The sequence below is a fragment of the Callionymus lyra genome, chromosome 11, assembly GCF_982586985.1.
Source record: "Callionymus lyra chromosome 11, fCalLyr1.hap1.1, whole genome shotgun sequence".
Lineage (NCBI taxonomy): Eukaryota > Metazoa > Chordata > Actinopteri > Syngnathiformes > Callionymidae > Callionymus > Callionymus lyra.
Window position 1 is genome coordinate 10,432,593 of NC_141828.1, and position 17,571 is coordinate 10,450,163.

Sequence of the window (17,571 nt, forward strand, 5' to 3'; positions counted from 1 at the left end):
CTGAAGGAACTTCAAGACCCTGGAATTGAATGGCAAAGTAGTGTACAACTAGAGGACCATCACGGAGCTGTTGTAGTTCCAGAGATAATGTGCCCACTGGATGATGAAGCCCTGGAAGCACTTCAGAGAAATGTTGATCCTCTGGCACATTCTTTGTCACATGGCCATGACTTGTACATTCAATTGTTGCGCTGTACTTCGACATTGACAAGTCAATTAACAACAGATTGTCATCCAAGACAAACTTTAATATGCAATGCACTGTATCAACTTCAAGAGGTCAATAATAAACAATATCTATTGTCTCCATGTTTCAAAAAGAACACTTATTAACAAATACAATTAGTGTGACATTTGTTAAACTCTGTGAAATCCACCACCATATTGCACTGCTTCTCTCAAAATTTTCCGAAATTCTTTGTAAGTGCCAAGATGTCGCACTGGAAAAGTTATGGTCTGAGTGCACTCACTCACTATTGGATAACACACAGAGTGCTCTCCAAGGTGTTCCACACAGTCATGGTCAAAATTGCACGTTATTTTAAAGAGCCTTTTTTCAGCAGGAAGGATGGGGATGTGAGAGCGCCCCGACATCCATTGGAGCACATGCGGAATTGTGAGACGCTGCACTTCAGCAGCAGTATGGTCTGGTTCCTCATCTGTAATGGATATGCATGTCAGGTGGCATGAACAGTATGAACTCAAAGCCTTGTACATATTCTAGAACATGGTTGGCACGTTAACTTTAACAAAAGTAAGCTAGTAACTAGTGATGGGCTGATGCAGGTCAGCATCTTCATTTTTAGCAGTTAGCACTCTATTTTTAAAGAGGTTTAATTATAAAAGTTTTCCAAAGGCAATGGTCACAGATAACAAACTGCCATCTGGTGGGCAAATGAAGAAACTTAAATTCAACCTCAGATCATTAATATGCATATTGCACTACAAACTACTAAATAAATAATTGGGGGATTAATTAAAAAAATATATGGATTGAGTCATTAAGTTGAACACCTTATACTATACCTACTTATATACTACACCTGCTTCCTCAATCTCCTGCAAGAAATCCTGGAGGAAATTAATAATCCTCCTCTCACTTCTTTCCTTGTTTGTCCCCTTTTCACTGAACTGTGGCTCGCAGTTCATCATCATAAAATCATCATCAGGCTATAAAAACATTAAATAAATATTTTAACAGTGACAATGAAAAAAGACTATTCAATTTATTAAAACATTAAAAATTGACTACATTTACTTACTTTCTTACTTATCTTTCCAGGAACAAACAGTGAGTGGCAAGCTTTAGGGTTTGCAACAATCTGATCAACCAGGCCATACAATTCCAAGCCCTTCCTAAGCTGCTGCAGTATTGGAATTAGCCGTGTTGTAGAATGTAGGACAATTGCTCTTTGAATAACACAAAAACATTGATAGACCTTTGTTTTGAGAAAGACATTTTTTTTAAATATACTGTAAATGTATGTGGTGCTGGTGTATCTACAGCTCACAATCTCATCAGCATAGTCCAACAAGGACTGATCTGTTGAACTTCTGACCTGTGTAATGCATTACTAAATTAGATATTGTGTATTCAATATTACATTTACAAACCTAGTTCAATACCTTGCTGATGAGAAGACGGGATTCAAGATCTGCCACATCCTCCTCAGACAGAGAATGGTAGTCTACTGCTCCTGTGCAGAGGAAGTTGTAGCACCATTGCTTCATAAAAGCAGGAGGTGGGCCACCTTGTGCCAGGCTGACAGCCATTATCTCACCAATAGTTCTGTGTGCAATGTAAAATAAAACTCAAGTTAAAAAGGATATGCTTGGATTAAAAAAATGGTTTAGTTTTGATCAAATAATAAACAACCAAGATGGCTCATCTGTAAATTAATAACCACCAACCTGAAATTGTCATTATCAATGTCGGTCAAAGAGTAGTTGGGATTTGTACCCTGGTTCCCGTCACATTCAAAGAACCTCTTTTCAATACCTGAAATCATTTCTGTGGGAAAAAGCAACATTGTTCCTGATCTATTGGGTTTGTTTTAAGTCAGAATACAATGGTATGTACAACTAACCAGTCAAAAACTCTTTCCTAAGTACTCCTGTATCAATGCCAGCCTCTCCAATAAAAACTACTTTCAGAGCACTTGTTGGAGACGCATTTTTTTCCTTTTCCACTGGAGAATGCTCCTTCAGGAAGTTCTTCTCTGTCGACACACAGTTGGAATTCTTTTATATTGTCAACCTGTTGTTCCAGGAAGTCCAATACATCTTCCACACTTAAACAAGAGGACAAACGGAGTACAAGATCAGCCAACACTGCCATATGCAATTTGTAAAGTAAAAAAGAGAAAAATAAAATAAATAATAAAATATAGAATAAACTCATGAAAACAAACCTATTTGGCGTGGATACTGTAGTGTTGGCTTCTGTACTTGGACTTCTGAAATTTGGTACAGTGCTGTAGATGAAAGAATATGAAGTTTTAAAAACATACATTATTAGATTATGCATACTATGAATTCACCTCTCTCCACACAGGCTACCATGGACTGTGATGTCATCAATTGGGAATTCTTTGGTGCAAATTGGGCAAACCACCTGAAATTTTACATGAACTGTAAATAAATTATCCAGTGTTGAAAAAATGTAAATCAATATGCTGCTTTCATTAATTTGCACCGCATTACTCTAGGTTTTGTTTCTTCTCTCCTCTACATGTTTGTTGCGAGTACTAAAGCTTAGAGATAAAATAAATAAGGCCTGGACTCAAGATGGTTTTGACACTGAATAAACAGTGAACAGGTTGGAAGAAGGATGTTAGAAGTGGAAGCCTCCATTTGTTTATGTGCAATATTTACCTTTAACGTATTCTCCACAATACGCAAGTCATCAGAGGACTGCAAATATGAGAAACAGTAATGTTAGTAATGTATATGTTGAGCATCAGTTTAATAAAGAAAATGTATATACTCTGTTCTCACATCATCAGTAGTCTCATCAGAGGACTGTTTTCCTTTGCATCTTTTAATGTGCACTGCAAGCATCTGCAAAGGCATCACTTCATTGCACTGATGGCAGGTCTTCTTGGGCATTTTAGAAAAGTGCTTTGAGTCAGCAGGTAGAGGAGAGGTGTCCAATGATTCTTGTAGTGGAACTCTAGAAAACGTGGCTTTGCCACCAGCTGTGGCTCGTAACGCTCTGACATTATATCCCTCAGCTTCTGGTGGAATGACTGTGAGCTTTCGCCGTCCACTGCCACCTTATTTGTGTTACAAGAGAAAACAGCAAGTACTTTGAAATCAGGTTTTCTGGATTCATATTCATGTTATACATATTTAGAGCATGACCAAAGACTAAACCAAAACAGTTGGAGACGTGGTAATAATGTAAAATTAAAACACTTAATTACAATAAATTGAGAATAAAGTTGTATTAATCAAATAATCAATCAAACAAACCTGTAGCCTTGTGCAAGAGCCACCCTCCATTTTAAAAAACGTCTCTGTTAAAAGCACTGAAATCTTGACAGATGACAAAGAGAAGAGAGAGACAGCGACTGTGTCAGATGAAAAAGGCTTACATTTGAATGGCAGTTCAAGCACTGTACCTCTGCATGGCCACCATTTCCAGGAAGCATCACTGTTTGTCTCCCCATTCCAGCCTGAAAAAGCTCAAGCTCCTCTGTTGGAAAAGGTGTGTGTGAAGTGTTTTTTGGTAGGAGAAAAAAATTGAAAGGGGTTTCCTTATTATTCATTTTTATCTGATGCTTGGTGGCAGTCAAACACCTTCTTTTGCTCCTGTTGGCACCGGATCTGAAATATCCAGGAAACGATCTATGAAAAGAAAAGAAGATAAGTGACAAATAATGTGCGCATTAAACTTTAAACTAGAGTATATAAGTATGTTTACTCACAACAAGATTGTCTGACAGTCATTCATCATATTGTCTTGAAAATACATGTGTGGCATATCTTACAAACCTTGCCATTTCTTGGGGCACTGTTACATTTCTGGGGGCCGGGCGCTCCGTCTCTGGGGGCCTTACAGAGCTAGAAGCTAAAGTGCCCAGAAGACAGGACACCAGGTTTCTAGCAGCTGTCTCAACTGCACCTTTAAGTAAAACTTTCTCCATTATATTTTAGTTCAACGCCATCATTGACAACTTTTTCTTGGACACTTGACTTTCGCATTTTCTTGTGAAAACGCGACACAGGATGTGAGGTCACAAGCAGAAATGACGCTTCAGCCGTGATCTCACCTGATCCTCTCGGTGGGCGGCCCCGTGTAGTGCAGCGGGTTCAGGTACTCTTTGGAGCAGAACTTGCTCACCTCGTCCACCCAGTGGCCGGTCAGCGTGGGCGGACAGACCACCAGCGACGGCATCGGGCTGCAGTCCGCCCCCTTGGTCTTGGCGTACTCCTGCGCCCTGAACCAGCAGACCCCGTTAGTGTTGCCGAACAAGAGCCGAAGATCCAAAACGTTAAAAACACTTGGTACCGGAGGAAGTGATCTCCGGCCAGGATGCAGATGGATTGCAGCGTCTTGCCGAGACCCATGTCGTCGCACAGGATGCCGTGAAGCTTGTATTTGTTCAGGAAGGAGAGCCAGTTCACGCTGTCCTAGAGGAGCCAATCAGAAGCTTGGAATTTGAACGTTGTACGAGCAACTACAAACTAGGTCAATCTGCTGAGGGGTCTAAAGTAAGTAGAAGGTCAAATTGGTGGAGGTGAGAGGAAGAATTGTAAACTTTTTCTAAAGCAAAAAAACATTTGGATGCAGTTTTTGGATCCTTCAAAATATCCATCTGCTTTAGGAGTTTTCCAATATATCTATCCATCGATCTACATCCTGGGACTTGATTTATCAACTCATCACGTGAAAATGTTTCTAGAAAAGCATTTAGAACAGAGTCTAAATAAATCAAAATATAAACTATAATTCATGAGCAAGCGGTTTTTCTAACAACTAATTTAAATGATATTCTAATGTTGATTTTCAAAACCGTATATAATATGATTTAAGTGATGAAGTGATGAACAGTGGTGAAGTAGAGAGTGCAGACAGGGTGGAAAAAACTGTTTAAGATTCTGTTAACTAAAATAAGTATCTATATTATCTACTACTATTTTTACAATTAGTTCTTTCATGAAACAAGTTTATGCTTTAGAGTGAAGGAAACAAATAAAATAGAGCTGAAGATATTATTTTGCATTATAATAGTTTAGCCAAAAATAAAGAAATCAATTACAATTAACATTTAAAAGAAAAGTGGAACAGATTTATGATGCATAGTAATTAGTTTTAAATAACCACTTGAATCCACGAGTCACTTTTTTTGTTTTGTCCCATTGGGCTAAATATTTCAAATGCTTAAAAGGCCAGTGAATTGTGAGTGAAAATGTTGTGATGGTCTCTAGTGTTACTCTCACGACACTGACCTGCTGGTACTTCCTCAGCTCGGCTTTGATGGGGACGGGTATGGTGTAGTTCTCCAACTTCCTGCTGTCCAGCAGCTGCTCCAGGAAGTGGCGCTCTCTGGCTTTCTGCTGGATGAGTTCAGCCGACATGGCGGGAGGGTCCGGGATTCCCGCCTGAGAGAGATCAACACTTTTCATTGGAGCCATGTAGATTCATCGGGGGAAAAAAAACGGCATGTAGTTTCTGTACCTCCAGCGGCAGCAGGCGGATGAGCGTGGCGAAACACTGAGTGGCCATGAAGCGGACGCTGTCGCTCGGGTCGCTCATGCGGCCCAACACTGGCACCACCAGCAGCACGATGTAGGGGACGATGCCCACGTCTAGCTGCTCCATCACACCTGCAGGTGAACTGGTCAAGGAAAGCTCAAATCTGAAGTCACAAAATCCAAATTCATCTTATACTGTGCCTACTTTACACCTTTTAAATTGTGATCACATGTGGCCGTCAAAGTCAAAGTAAAACTTATTGCATAGACATTTAAGACAGTTAATGAGACTCACTGGAGTTTTCTCACTAGATTCATTAGTGACGGGTTGATGAGGCCTCATGGAACAGATGATGAGGTATCATGACACAGTGTCTTCATTTTTAAAGACCACTAGATGGCACCCTCTGCTTCAGAATATTTGGCTCTGATCCACTAATCCATTAAAACATGGCATTTTTATAAAAAACACTGCCATCCAGTGGCCTTTTAATAAATCATTAATATTTGCATTCTAAATGTTTTCTAAAAAATTAATTTTGTTTTGTGTCCCTTAAGTTAACCCCTTGACGCCTGAATTTATTTGCAATTGTTCAAAAAAAATAATTACGTGTGTTTTTGCTTTCAATCAGAGACTAAATTAAGTGAAGATACATTTTTTTTACTGTAGAACATAAAATTATTGTAAAATTGGGTATGTCGCAAATTAGCAAAAACAGGCATTAGAGGACCAACAAATAATAAAAACACATTTCCCATCTTAAGCATGAAATTTTAGTTTTTAATGCCAACATATACATTACAGTGGTAAGAAAACAACAATAAAAAAAAGTGACTCAAGTCTTCCTCAGAAGCTTCACCTGACGTGCTGCAGACGTGTCACTAATAAGATGGCCGTTTCTGGTCCCACAGTGTGTTCTGGTGCAAGGAATCCCCAGGTGTGCAGGTGCACTGAGTAAAAGCTAACACCAAGATATGCAGTACCTGAATATTCAACAACAACAACAACAACTAATATTATAACAACAACAACTACCATAACAACGATAACTGAGCTGTTTCAATTGTGGGGTGCCTTACTCATGAAACTCCCTGAAGCAATTGTTATTTTTGTTCAGGCACAAGTGAACATTGCACTTAGAACACTTGAACACAGGGTCAGTTTTCCTTTCAAAGACATCAAAGGAATGCACCAGCCCTTTTGTGTCACAAAGCACAAATATTTTATATCCTCATTTATGTGGCTTCTTGGGGACATATTGTTTTAAACTTGATTTTCCTTTGAAAGGAACCATTTGCTCGTCAACACAGAGCATTTGTTCTTGTAGAACAGCTAGAAATTTGGGAAGAAGTGCATCAATCACTGGCCTTATTTTGAAAAGTCTGTCATTGTTTGGTGCCATGTTGTCATTGAAATGGATGATAATAATGTTTTATTTCTTCCCACTCTACTCTGTCTTTTTGTTCAGGAGTAGCTACACTAGGAAGCTCATCATAATCTTCAGCAGTGAAGCTTTCCTCACTGCTGTCATCTGGTGTTTTAAAAAAAACACCATTGAAAAGGGCAGACTATTCTATTTAGGTTAGGTTAGGTAGAACTTTACACAACCTGCTCTCAAAGCGACGTCCTCAAATATGTGGCTTACAACACAAAAGCTGAAAGTCTCTTCAATACAATATTATAGCATTATTACTGCTATTTTCACCACCTTGTGCAGGTGTGTATTCCTCATCAACTTCTCCCCTCTCACTGAGACAGATGTCCTCACTCTCAGCTGGTGGAACTCTGGTTTCTACAGGAGTTCGCTTACCATAAAACATTCTTGAGGAGAAATAAACGTCAAAAATGTAATTCATAAAACATGCTACACGATTACAGATTGTTACAAGAAGTGTTTTTGCTATAGAAAGCGTGTGACGGCTAAAATCCATCTGAATATATTAGTGTGTACTGCGCCATTGCGCATCTGGCCATACTGATTAATTTAGCCCTTATGGACGAATGTCGCGAATTCGCGACATACAGAAAACTTAAAATATCTTCAAAAATTACGTTCAAAACTACTGTATTTTACTTTTCCTAGTTCCATAGACAAACAACGAGCAGACGTGTATTTTTTTTTTTACGGTAACTTACCTCAAACAAGACGATCCGGTGTAGGTACAATTTCGGTCCCCCCTACAATATCGGTCCCCCCACTTCCTACGTGATGACGTCACACGCGTCATATGCGAACGTCTCTTTAAAATATTTTTTATGGGTTAAAATAACGTCAACATAAGGTTTACATGATACTTTTAACCACACATGAAACATTTATATTGACAAAAAGACGATCTTCGTCAACATAATCACTTTCCGTTCTTTCATTTCCTGGTCTGACGACACACCTACATACATTTGACGAAGCCGCTGATTGGCTGAAGCTGTTTTACTAATAATAAAGCACAACTGTACAATTAAATAAAAATCATTAGAGTTCCGAAATAATTCGCTTTTCAAAAAAAGAAAAGTTAGAATATTCCCCTTTCAATAACTTGTCTGTAGTTCGGATCATAAACACCTCAGTAATTATTTAGGTTTCGATTTTTTTTAAATCAATTAAATCAATTATTAAATGTACATATGCCCACTTTATTGAACGAGTCATTTTTTTTAATTGTCATATTTGTATAATGTATGCACTACAAAAAAAAATCGTGTTTTTTTAACACTACTGGCAAAAAAACATTTTCTAATTTTCACACTATTGAGATTTGTTCTCTTCATAATACTTTTGGAATATAATATATATATATATATATATATTCACATATACATTTAATAATTGATTTAATTGATTTAAAAAAAATCGAAACCTAAATAGTTACTGAGGTGTTTATGATCCGAACTACAGACAAGTTATTGAAAGGGGAATATTCTAACTTTTCTTTTTTTGAAAAGCGAATTATTTCGGAACTCTAATGATTTTTATTTAATTGTACAGTTGTGCTTTATTATTAGTAAAACAGCTTCAGCCAATCAGCGGCTTCGTCACATGTAGCGCGGACCCTTCCGTTAGTCTCAAAGTCACGTGTGTCGTCAGACCAGGAAATGAAAGAACGGAAATTATGTTGACGAAGATCGTCTTTTTGTCAATATAAATGTTTCATGTGTGGTTAAAAGTATCATGTAAACGTTCTGTTGACGTTATTTTAACCCATAAAAAATATTTTAAAGAGACGTTCGCATATGACGCGTGTGACGTCATCACGTAGGAAGTGGGGGGACCGATATTGTAGGGGGGACCGAAATTGTACCTACACCTGATCAAGTGCCAGAGAAACAGTGTTAGGAACGACTCCGTGATTCTCACACTTTCACTTCCCGCATCTTCAAACTTCTTCTGGAAAAAGACTCCAGTTTTCCTGACACTCCCGACGACCGGAAGTGACCTCAGGAGACTGAAGCGCAAAAGCTGGTACCCCAAACTAGTCGCGAGTATTTTAAAATAAATAATAGATGTGTACATATTTGTGTAATTGCCTTTTTCTTTTGTCACTGAAGTGGAATCGGAATAAATTCTACAAACTTTCTCTCGCTGTCTGGATTCTCACTGCCAGCAGAGGGCGCCGTCGCTCACAGTTCGAATCCGTAGGGGTCTCGTCAAGAAAGGTCGCTGGTTAGAATCCAGCATGTTGAGTTTTCTGCTCACAGTACAATAAAATTAACTCTAATAGTTGCTTTAAGAGGGATTTGAACCAACAACCTTTTTGTTGCGATGCTGATTTTTCCTTGATTTTCTGGAACTCCTGTTCTCAGTATAATCTTGCCCTTTAAAGTATATACTTTATTTAGTATTTTTTTGATTGTTTAAGCACTTTGTGACCCTGGTCTGGAAAAGCGCTTTACAAATACAAATTACTTACTATGAAATAATTTCATCCAAACCATTAGTGGATAACCGTCAGTCATCCTGTCCGCCACACCTGCACCCTCTTCTTCGCCTTCCTCGCACACAAACTCGTACAGACTAAAAAAAACACAACTTTGTTCCATTCTGTCATTTTTATTTTATTGCCCGTTCAACTGTTTACATTACGAATCACACAAACATCACCCCCCCCCATTATTAAGTATTATATTATCTTATTATTAATCATTATTATTGTGAGTGTTTTACCCTCTAGTTCATCGTCACACTAATGTAAGCGACATCAGCGAGTTAACAGGTACAAGCGATAGCAACTCAAGACACTTTAGTAACAATATTACAAACTTTTTTTTTTTTTTTCTTTTTTTTTTCTTCCCAAAATAAAAAAAGTGAAGAAATGGAAAATAGATTTTTTTTTTCTTCCAAAAGAATTAAAATTAATTTAAGTAAAAATACAAAATAATATTAATGACATTGACCGGATATGAAATTCTCGTCCAGAGGAAAATAAAATAATAAAAATAAAAACACACACACACACACGAAATAAAAATATGTTGAACTTCTTTTTAGCAAAAAACTCTAGAAAATAATGAAAAGTTCTCCGTACAAAGGCTACATCACTACTGGAGGGTACTAGCAGGTAAATACACAGTAGAAAATGATTTGTGTGAATCACGTGATCCGCGATGAAAATAAATCTGCGATAGATTTACGCATATATATATTTTTTTAAACATTTTCTTTTTTCTTTTTTTTTTTTAACAAACGTACAAACAGTATTGCACATTACAACAAAGAATTTTAGCTTTTTAAAAAACAAAAAGGGCTGATTCAAGTCTTGCATGAGTAAGAAGGCCACCGGTCTGTTGATTCTCATCCAGTCACGAACTTCTTAAAAAGGGAATTAAAAAATTGAACCTTCACGACTAATGATTATATAAATACAGCAAAAGAAAGAGAGAAGAAAAAAAAAGGGAAAAAGCATCTCCGTCGTAAATGATAAATCTCATGACGTCATTATATTCGTTATAAAGCTCCTTCGTTGTTAAAAAAAATAAATTCTGAAATTAAATTATTTCTCTTGAAGAATTAAATTAATACATATATATCTATATATATATACTTTTTTTTTTTTCAAAATCATCCGTACTAGGAAAGTCTCTCCTTTGATTTCAAAATTGAGGTATTGCGAAAAAAAAAAAAAAAAAAAAATCAGTCAGAAAAACTCCGAGTGCATAAGAGAGAATTCGGGAAAAAACAGTTTGAGTTGAGAGGAAAAATAACTTCCTTTTTTTTTTGTGGATGAAGAAACAGTTTACGACTAAAACCAGAAGCTAGCACAAAGTCCCTTGACCCTCCCCACCCCCCACCCCTGACCCCTGACCCCAAGCAGCCAACTCTTCCTCGTCCAGTTTGAACTCTGCACCTCAAATAAAAATATATATTTATACTTTTTTTTTTTTTTTTTTAATCGTCTTCCTATAGCAGGTTCGTAACTTCAAGCTTCGCAGGTAAAAAAAAGTTCAAATAAAATCTGGAAACCTCGCGCCTCTCGTCCCGTACGAAGTGCTCGGGTCGCTTCCAAAAACTTGAGAACACGTGAGATTTTTCAGCGAAAAAACGTGACTTTGACGTGACTTCAGACGACAGCGTTCACAGGATTTTAAAGTTTTATTCGTTGACGCCATTTTTGATTTTATTGATAACATCGTGTCGAAACTAGTGATGTATCGATGAAGCTTCATGAAACAGTGTCATTATTTTCAGAGTCCGCTAGATGGCGGTCTCTGCACTATTTTCTTTTGCCTCGAACAACTGTTCTAATGAAACATAATTTTTAAAGTGATGGCGCCACCTACTGACCTCTAAACAACATGACACTGCTTCATGAAGCTTCATCAACAAATCACTACTTCGAAGTACGAATGAAATTGACGTTTATTTGCGAATCGGCGATCACGTAGTTAGCTTTGCCGTCATGGTAGTTGGTTATTGTTTTGTTAACATTATAAACTAAATCCAAAAATAATTATTTCATTTCCTGTTTTCATTAACTTTTAAATATAAACAGATTATTTTTAATTATTAAATATTAGATGAAAGTAAAAAGATTATCGTAGCTTTTACGATTTTTCCACAGCATCGTAAACAACTCTTAAGTGCAACTAATATCGCAAGTTGCGAACGATATCCGATCTTTTCTGTCACCATATTCATTGAGAAAAGTTCGCAAATATACTTGTGTTTACGATGTCACTCGTATGCTAGCGTCAGAAATTGCTACGTTTTAAACTGTAGATAAAACAGATGTTTGTTTGTTTAAAACGTCAAAAAACACCACTATTTGCGCCGTTATTAGTCATTATCGCAATAAACTAAATAAAAAATTAGAAATTCTATTATTGTCTTTCATTTCCTGTTTCCAAAATAAAAGTCTCAAAAGTAAAAACTGTAAAAAATATTCTCTCACCAAGTTATTTTTTCGTAGTTTCTCCGATTAACCCCGACATTTTTTTCCATCCATTCTTGTTTGTGTGTTTGTGGAGAGATGTTGTGTACAGGAGAACATTTATACGTGTGCGTTCACTAACTACGAAGTTTCACAGGACTTCTATGTCGGACGTTGACGACGACGTAAAAGCGTATCACAGTTCTAGGCAGACCTAATAACTACGTAGAAAAAAAAAAAAAATTGCACAATTATATCAACGATCACTGCAAAAATAGTACTTCGGCTTTTTCTATAGACGGTCGCCATGGGTGACGCCCCTGCTCCGCCCGCCTGTGCAAACATACACGTATTGCATGCAGCCACCTGATTGAAATAAAACATGCAGCCAAGACGGGACCCCCATACCTCCCTCCCCCAACCCCCCCCACTGACCGGACCCCCACGATCGTGGTACCAGTTCACGTTAGCAGCAAAGTGGCGACGCCGGATCCAAAAAAAAAACCTCTGAAACAAACGCATGAGGTCAAACTATATAGTCGTGCTACATGATGTGGCGCCCCCTGCCTTTGGTAATAGTTGTCCGGGGGCGACTAGTGATGTGAGATAAGTGCATGCTCCTCGGTCTAAAAGGTACAAAACTAAAATATATATTACTTTTTTTCTTCTTTAAATATTAGTCGGTGAGAACTGAAAGCAGCCGAACCATCCTGTGAATCTTTGTGCTGAAAGTGCAAGTTTGAAACCCCCCCCCCCTGGGGAGGCCCAAGAGTCCCGTCCTGGATTTATTCCCGGTCAAGGTAGCAGGGTTGACTGTAGGTGGCGCTAGGGTGGCAGGAGATTCTCTTCAAGGGTGCGGGGGGATTGGGTGGAGGGGGTGGTGGTCTGGTTGGGGGTCTCGCACCCGTGCACGTGTCTCAGCTCCAGCGGAAGGACACGTGTCGCGGGCGGTCGCCGCCCTCCTTCACCAGGGGCTTGTGGAACTCCCGGCCGGCCCTCGAGTGGATGCTGGCCCAGCAGAACTCGCAGTAGTACTGCAGGCAGGTGACGTTGGCGCAGAAGAACGGCGCGAACTTGCCGCCGCAGCGAGCGCCCTGACACTCGTCGCACATCTGGTCGTCCAGCACGTACGGCTTCACCTCCACCTGAGGAGACAGCAGCGGCGTCGGTAAATATCCAGACGGTAGCTTTCACGAAGCTGCATCAATATTCAACAAACATTTTAGCCTTTTTGAACAATTTACATGCAAATATTTAGGAAATTTGTTCATTTTCATGTTGCAATTAAACTTCCGGTGGCAGTCATTACGTCATCTGCGGCTAAAGCAACAATGAAATCCCACGTGATCCCGATGATGACTGAGGACGAGAGGATGCCGTCGACTCCAGCAGCTTTCGAAACTTTTTTTGTGTTGCAATTCAACTTTTGGTCGCTTAATAGCAGCAGTCCTTAAGTCTTCCGCAGCTAAAGGAAACAAATTGCAAGACGCTGGCCATGACTGAGGACGAGAGGATACAGTAGACTCCAGCAGCTTTCAAAGCTTTATAAGGGTATGTTTATTATTGTGTTGCAATTAAACTTTTGGTTGCTAGATGTGCACAAGTTATTCCGTCCTCCGCAGCTAAAGGAACAATTAAATCCTACGTTATCCTGGCGACTGAGGACGAGAGGATACAGGTGATTCGAGCAGCTTTCAAAACTTTTAACGGGGAAATTTTGAGTCGCAATAAAACTTTTGGTTGCTAGATCACAGCAGTCATTATGTCCTTAGCAACTAAAGGAACAGTTAAAATCTTTTGGGATCGCTGCCATGACTGAGAACGAGAGGATACAGTCGACTCCAGCAGCTTTCAAAACTTTTAAAGGGGATGTTTTGGTTTCACAACAAATTGTGTTGGAATAAAACTTTTGGTCGCTAGATGGCAGTGGTCATTGAGTCTTCCGCGGCTAAAGCACAGATTACATTTCGCGAGATCCCGGCGATGGCTGAGGACGAGAGGATACAGTCGACTCCAGCAGCTTTCAAAACTTTTAAAGGGGATGTTTTGGTTTCACAACAAATTGTGTTGGAATAAAACTTTTGGTCGCTAGATGGCAGTGGTCATTGTGTCTTCCGCGGCTAAAGCACAGATTAAATTTCACGAAATCCCGGCAATGGCTGAGGACGAGAGGATACAGTCAACTCCAGCAAAAGCTTATCTCTCGATATATTTTGGTTTCAAAACAAATGAAAGCACTTATGACTTTGTCAAGAGTCATGTGGTCTGTAAATACTGCAACACCAGAGTCAAGTACTCGACAATACTACAAATATATAGTTGTCACTACTGTATCACAATATATCGTATCATTGCCCCTGTATTTGTGATATGATCGTACTGTCGGATTTCTGCAAATAAACAAAAACTAGGACACAGAGAGAATCACTCCCACAACTCAAGTGAAGACCTAACTCAGACTTGACGGCTCCATCTGCTGCGCCCGGTCGCTTCTGAAGAACAATACAAACAGCAATAACGCTGATGGCAACCCTGCCGGTGTAATTAGGGCTCTTGTGAGTCCTCCGGCAGCAGGTGTTGCTCAGCAGCGCGACGGCAGCGGCGTCGTCGTCGTCCCTGCGCAGGTTATATTTGTACAGTTTTTTTCCCCGAGTAAGAAGCGAGATTGAGTTTTTTTTCCAGCCCAGGTCTGTAATGAGTTTGACCAGCGGCCAGCAGAAGTGGGAGCACCGTCGCCATGGAGACGCCGCATGAGAAGACAGAAGATGCTAACCTCGTCATTCATCCGAGACCTTGGGGGTCAGAAGGATTTCCTATTGAAAATGTGCGTCATAGTAGAACAACTTTATATTCCATGATATTGTAGAGTAAAAAAATGCAGGGGCACCTAAATTGTTTTATCAAAAATAATTAAAAAAAAAAGAGAAATAAACATGTTTCCAGCATTTTAAATGTGTTCGCTAGCCTGTCATTAACGGTAATGATGTCATTGCGACCCAAGTGGGTCTAAAATTAGTGGAAAGTCAAAATGGTGGATCAGAGAGCCAGATCTTTAAGTCTTCCGCAGCTAAAGCAGCAATTTGCAAGACGCCGGCCATGACTGAGGACAAGAGGATACAGTCGACTCCAGCAGCTTTCAAAACTTTATAAGGGCACATTTATTTTTGTGTTGCAATTAAACTTTTGGTTGATAGATGTGCAGAAGTTATTACGTTCTCCGCAGTTAAAGGAACAATTAAATCCTACGTTGTACTAGCGACTGAGGACGAGAGGATACAGATGACTTCAGCAGCTTTTAAAACTTTGAACGGGGAAATTTTGGTTTCACAACAAATTGAGTTACAATTAAACTTTTAGTTGCTCGATCGCAGCAGTCATTATGTCCTAAGCAACTAAAGGAACAATTAAACCTCTGGAGATCCCGGTCATGACTGAGGATGAGAGGATACAGTCTACTCCAGCAGCTTTCAAAACTTTTAAAGGGCATGTTTTGGCTTCACAACAAATTGAGTTGCAATTAAACTTTTGGTTGCTAGAGCCCAGCAGTCATTATGTCTTAGCGACTAAAGGAACAATTAAATCTCTCGAGATCCCAGCCATGACTGAGGACGAGAGGATACAGTCGACTCCAGCAGCTTTCAAAACTTTATGAGGGCATATTTATTATTGTGTTGCAATTAAACTTTTGGTTGATAGATTTGCAGAAGTTATTACGTCCTCCGCAGTTAAAGGAACAATTTAATCCTGCTTTATCCTGGTGACTGAGGACGAGAGGATACAGTCGACTCAAGCAGCTTTCAGAACTTTATAAGGGCATATTTATTATTGTGTTGCAATTAAACTTTTGGTTGATAGATGTGCAGAAGTTATTATGTCCTTCGCAGTTAAATCCTGCGTTATCCTTATCCTATCCTGACTGAGGACCAGAGGAGACAGATGGCATTAAAAACTTTTAAAGGGCATGTTTTGGTTTCATAACAAATTGTGTTGGAATAAAAACAAATGAAAAAGGAAAAAAATAAATATTTGGAGAGTTGAGAGTCGAAAGAAATTATCAGCCCTGAGTCCAATGTGTCGGTTCTGATTGGTTTTCGTGCCACGAAACAATAGAAACACGTTTAAGTTTCTGCAAACACCGATATTCCAAATACACTTATGTCACAAGAGAAAATATTTACAAATTACTTTCATCACATCATCGTGACAAAAAGACCAGACGGTCGGTCATAATTCTAGTACGGTTTTTCCATCACCAACTGTTCTCTTAACATGAACCACAGTCGCATGTGAGTTCACGTCACATCTTAAAAACGTTGTTTAGGTCATGATCTGGACCGAGCCAACGACCGACTCATCATCCCTCCGCAATCCAGTGTGTAGCCAAAATAAGCATGCAGCGGCGCAGCACATGCACGCAGAGCGGCGACTATAATTAACCGCCTCGCGTGTCTGACGCCGAAACATCCACGGCGACGCCGAGCGGCTCAGTGATCACGCAAGGCCTCCATTATCCACCGCGAGCGCCCGGAACGTTCCCCGCCCAGCGTGATGAGAGTTCTCAGGACCGGACGTTCGCTCACCCTCTTGTCGATGTCGTTGTGCTGCAGCTGGACGAAGCGGGCGCTGATGGCGGCGATGTAGCTCTGCTGGTTGGAGAAGGCCACGCGCCCGGCGCCTTTCGGGTACTTGAGCTCCGGGTCGGTGTCGATGCCGGCGTAGCAGACGCCTCCGTACAGACGGTCCATGATCATAGCCAGCTCCACTGAAAACACAGGTGGTTACGATCAGCACTGGACGCACATAAAAGTGTTTTACAAAGTGTCTTCTTTTAAAGTGTGCACAGTCTCAGTGGCTTTATAGTTTTACATAGTATGACGGAGCTCTAGTAGATTCAGAAAAAGTGAACCTAAACCAAAATATATGATAGTTTAAAGAGCATATAATGTGAAAACCCAGCTCTTTTGACTCACTCACTTGTTTCAAATATTGAATCTTCCTCTCCAAGATACAGTAAGTCCCTCATCATGACCATGTTTTCAGCTAATTACTTTATAAAGTTCGTCTGAAATCCTGGCAAACAAGAGGTTACGAGGGCGGAGTCTATTATCATGTAATAATGGCTTCACTCCTCCTTCAGCCAACTGTAATCCCGCCCCGCTTTGTTTCTACAATGAGTCCCTTGGAGGTGGAGACTCCCGTGCTTGATGTCGCGCAGTGACAATCCTTGATGTTTGACCAATCACAGCAGCGTGGGCGTGGTTATGGTAAAGAAGTTTTCATCTCCAGAAAAACAAAACTTTTTCAGTGGGTGGGGCTTAAGATCATTTTCTAATGTAAATATCTCAATGAAAATAGAGTTTTGTATAAACAGAAACTGATGATACAATAGAAGATCTATTTATGAGACACTTAATAATACTGCCCCCCTGTGGACAGTTTATATAATGCCTTCAGTGGACTAAAGTAGTCACTTCCATCATTATATCTTGAGAAAGAGAAGGGAAT

At 39.6% G+C, this 17,571-nt stretch overlaps 2 protein-coding genes across 7 annotated transcripts in view; both read right to left on the reverse strand.

Moving 5' to 3' along the window:
• Positions 1 to 50: 50 nt before the first annotated feature.
• On the reverse strand, positions 51 to 8,055 carry LOC148069207 (TATA-binding protein-associated factor 172-like). Of its 4 annotated transcripts, XM_087803151.1 has the most exons (18): positions 7,838 to 8,055; positions 5,684 to 5,843; positions 5,455 to 5,607; positions 4,514 to 4,635; positions 4,275 to 4,442; positions 3,624 to 4,126; positions 3,475 to 3,537; positions 2,998 to 3,275; positions 2,875 to 2,913; positions 2,541 to 2,614; positions 2,412 to 2,474; positions 2,088 to 2,291; positions 1,912 to 2,011; positions 1,627 to 1,789; positions 1,512 to 1,559; positions 1,263 to 1,410; positions 1,031 to 1,170; positions 307 to 659 (listed from the first exon to the last, which is right to left on the reverse strand). In XM_087803151.1, the coding sequence occupies exons 1-6, from the start codon at positions 7,927 to 7,929 to the stop codon at positions 4,117 to 4,119; spliced, it is 705 nt and encodes a 234-aa protein (XP_087659277.1). In that variant the 5' UTR covers positions 7,930 to 8,055; the 3' UTR covers positions 307 to 659; positions 1,031 to 1,170; positions 1,263 to 1,410; positions 1,512 to 1,559; positions 1,627 to 1,789; positions 1,912 to 2,011; positions 2,088 to 2,291; positions 2,412 to 2,474; positions 2,541 to 2,614; positions 2,875 to 2,913; positions 2,998 to 3,275; positions 3,475 to 3,537; positions 3,624 to 4,116. The 4 variants fall into 4 exon arrangements, with proteins under 4 accessions (XP_087659276.1, XP_087659275.1, XP_087659274.1 ...); XM_087803150.1 differs by lacking the exons at positions 4,275 to 4,442; positions 4,514 to 4,635; positions 5,455 to 5,607; positions 5,684 to 5,843; positions 7,838 to 8,055 and having other exon boundaries at positions 51 to 659; positions 1,044 to 1,170; positions 1,263 to 1,559; positions 3,624 to 3,849; positions 3,997 to 4,268; XM_087803149.1 differs by lacking the exons at positions 4,275 to 4,442; positions 4,514 to 4,635; positions 5,455 to 5,607; positions 5,684 to 5,843; positions 7,838 to 8,055 and having other exon boundaries at positions 51 to 659; positions 1,044 to 1,170; positions 1,263 to 1,559; positions 3,624 to 4,268.
• Positions 8,056 to 12,516: 4,461 nt separating this feature from the next.
• Positions 12,517 to 17,571, reverse strand: part of cpeb3 (cytoplasmic polyadenylation element binding protein 3) — a 32,231-nt gene continuing 27,176 nt past the window's right edge. For all 3 annotated transcript variants that reach the window (XM_087802321.1, XM_087802319.1, XM_087802320.1), the window contains 2 exons: positions 16,647 to 16,828; positions 12,517 to 13,211 (listed from right to left, as the gene is read on the reverse strand). In XM_087802321.1, coding sequence (XP_087658447.1) covers positions 12,984 to 13,211; positions 16,647 to 16,828 — 410 coding nt within the window. In that variant the 3' untranslated portion in view covers positions 12,517 to 12,983. The remainder of the gene's footprint in view (positions 13,212 to 16,646; positions 16,829 to 17,571) is intronic.

What these genes read in the sequence shown, in the direction of transcription:
- LOC148069207 (XM_087803148.1), bottom strand. Translation starts at nt 2,030, where the DNA reads ATGTTGCTTTTTCCCACAGAAATGATTTCAGGTATTGAAAAGAGGTTC. An exon ending in CTGGAAAGATAAGTAAGAAA is followed by an intron (nt 1,171 to 1,262) that starts GTAAGTAAATGT and finishes ATGTTTTTATAG; the next exon opens with CCTGATGATGATTTTATGAT. An exon ending in GCAGGAGATTGAGGAAGCAG is followed by an intron (nt 660 to 1,043) that starts GTGTAGTATATA and finishes TATCCATTACAG; the next exon opens with ATGAGGAACCAGACCATACT.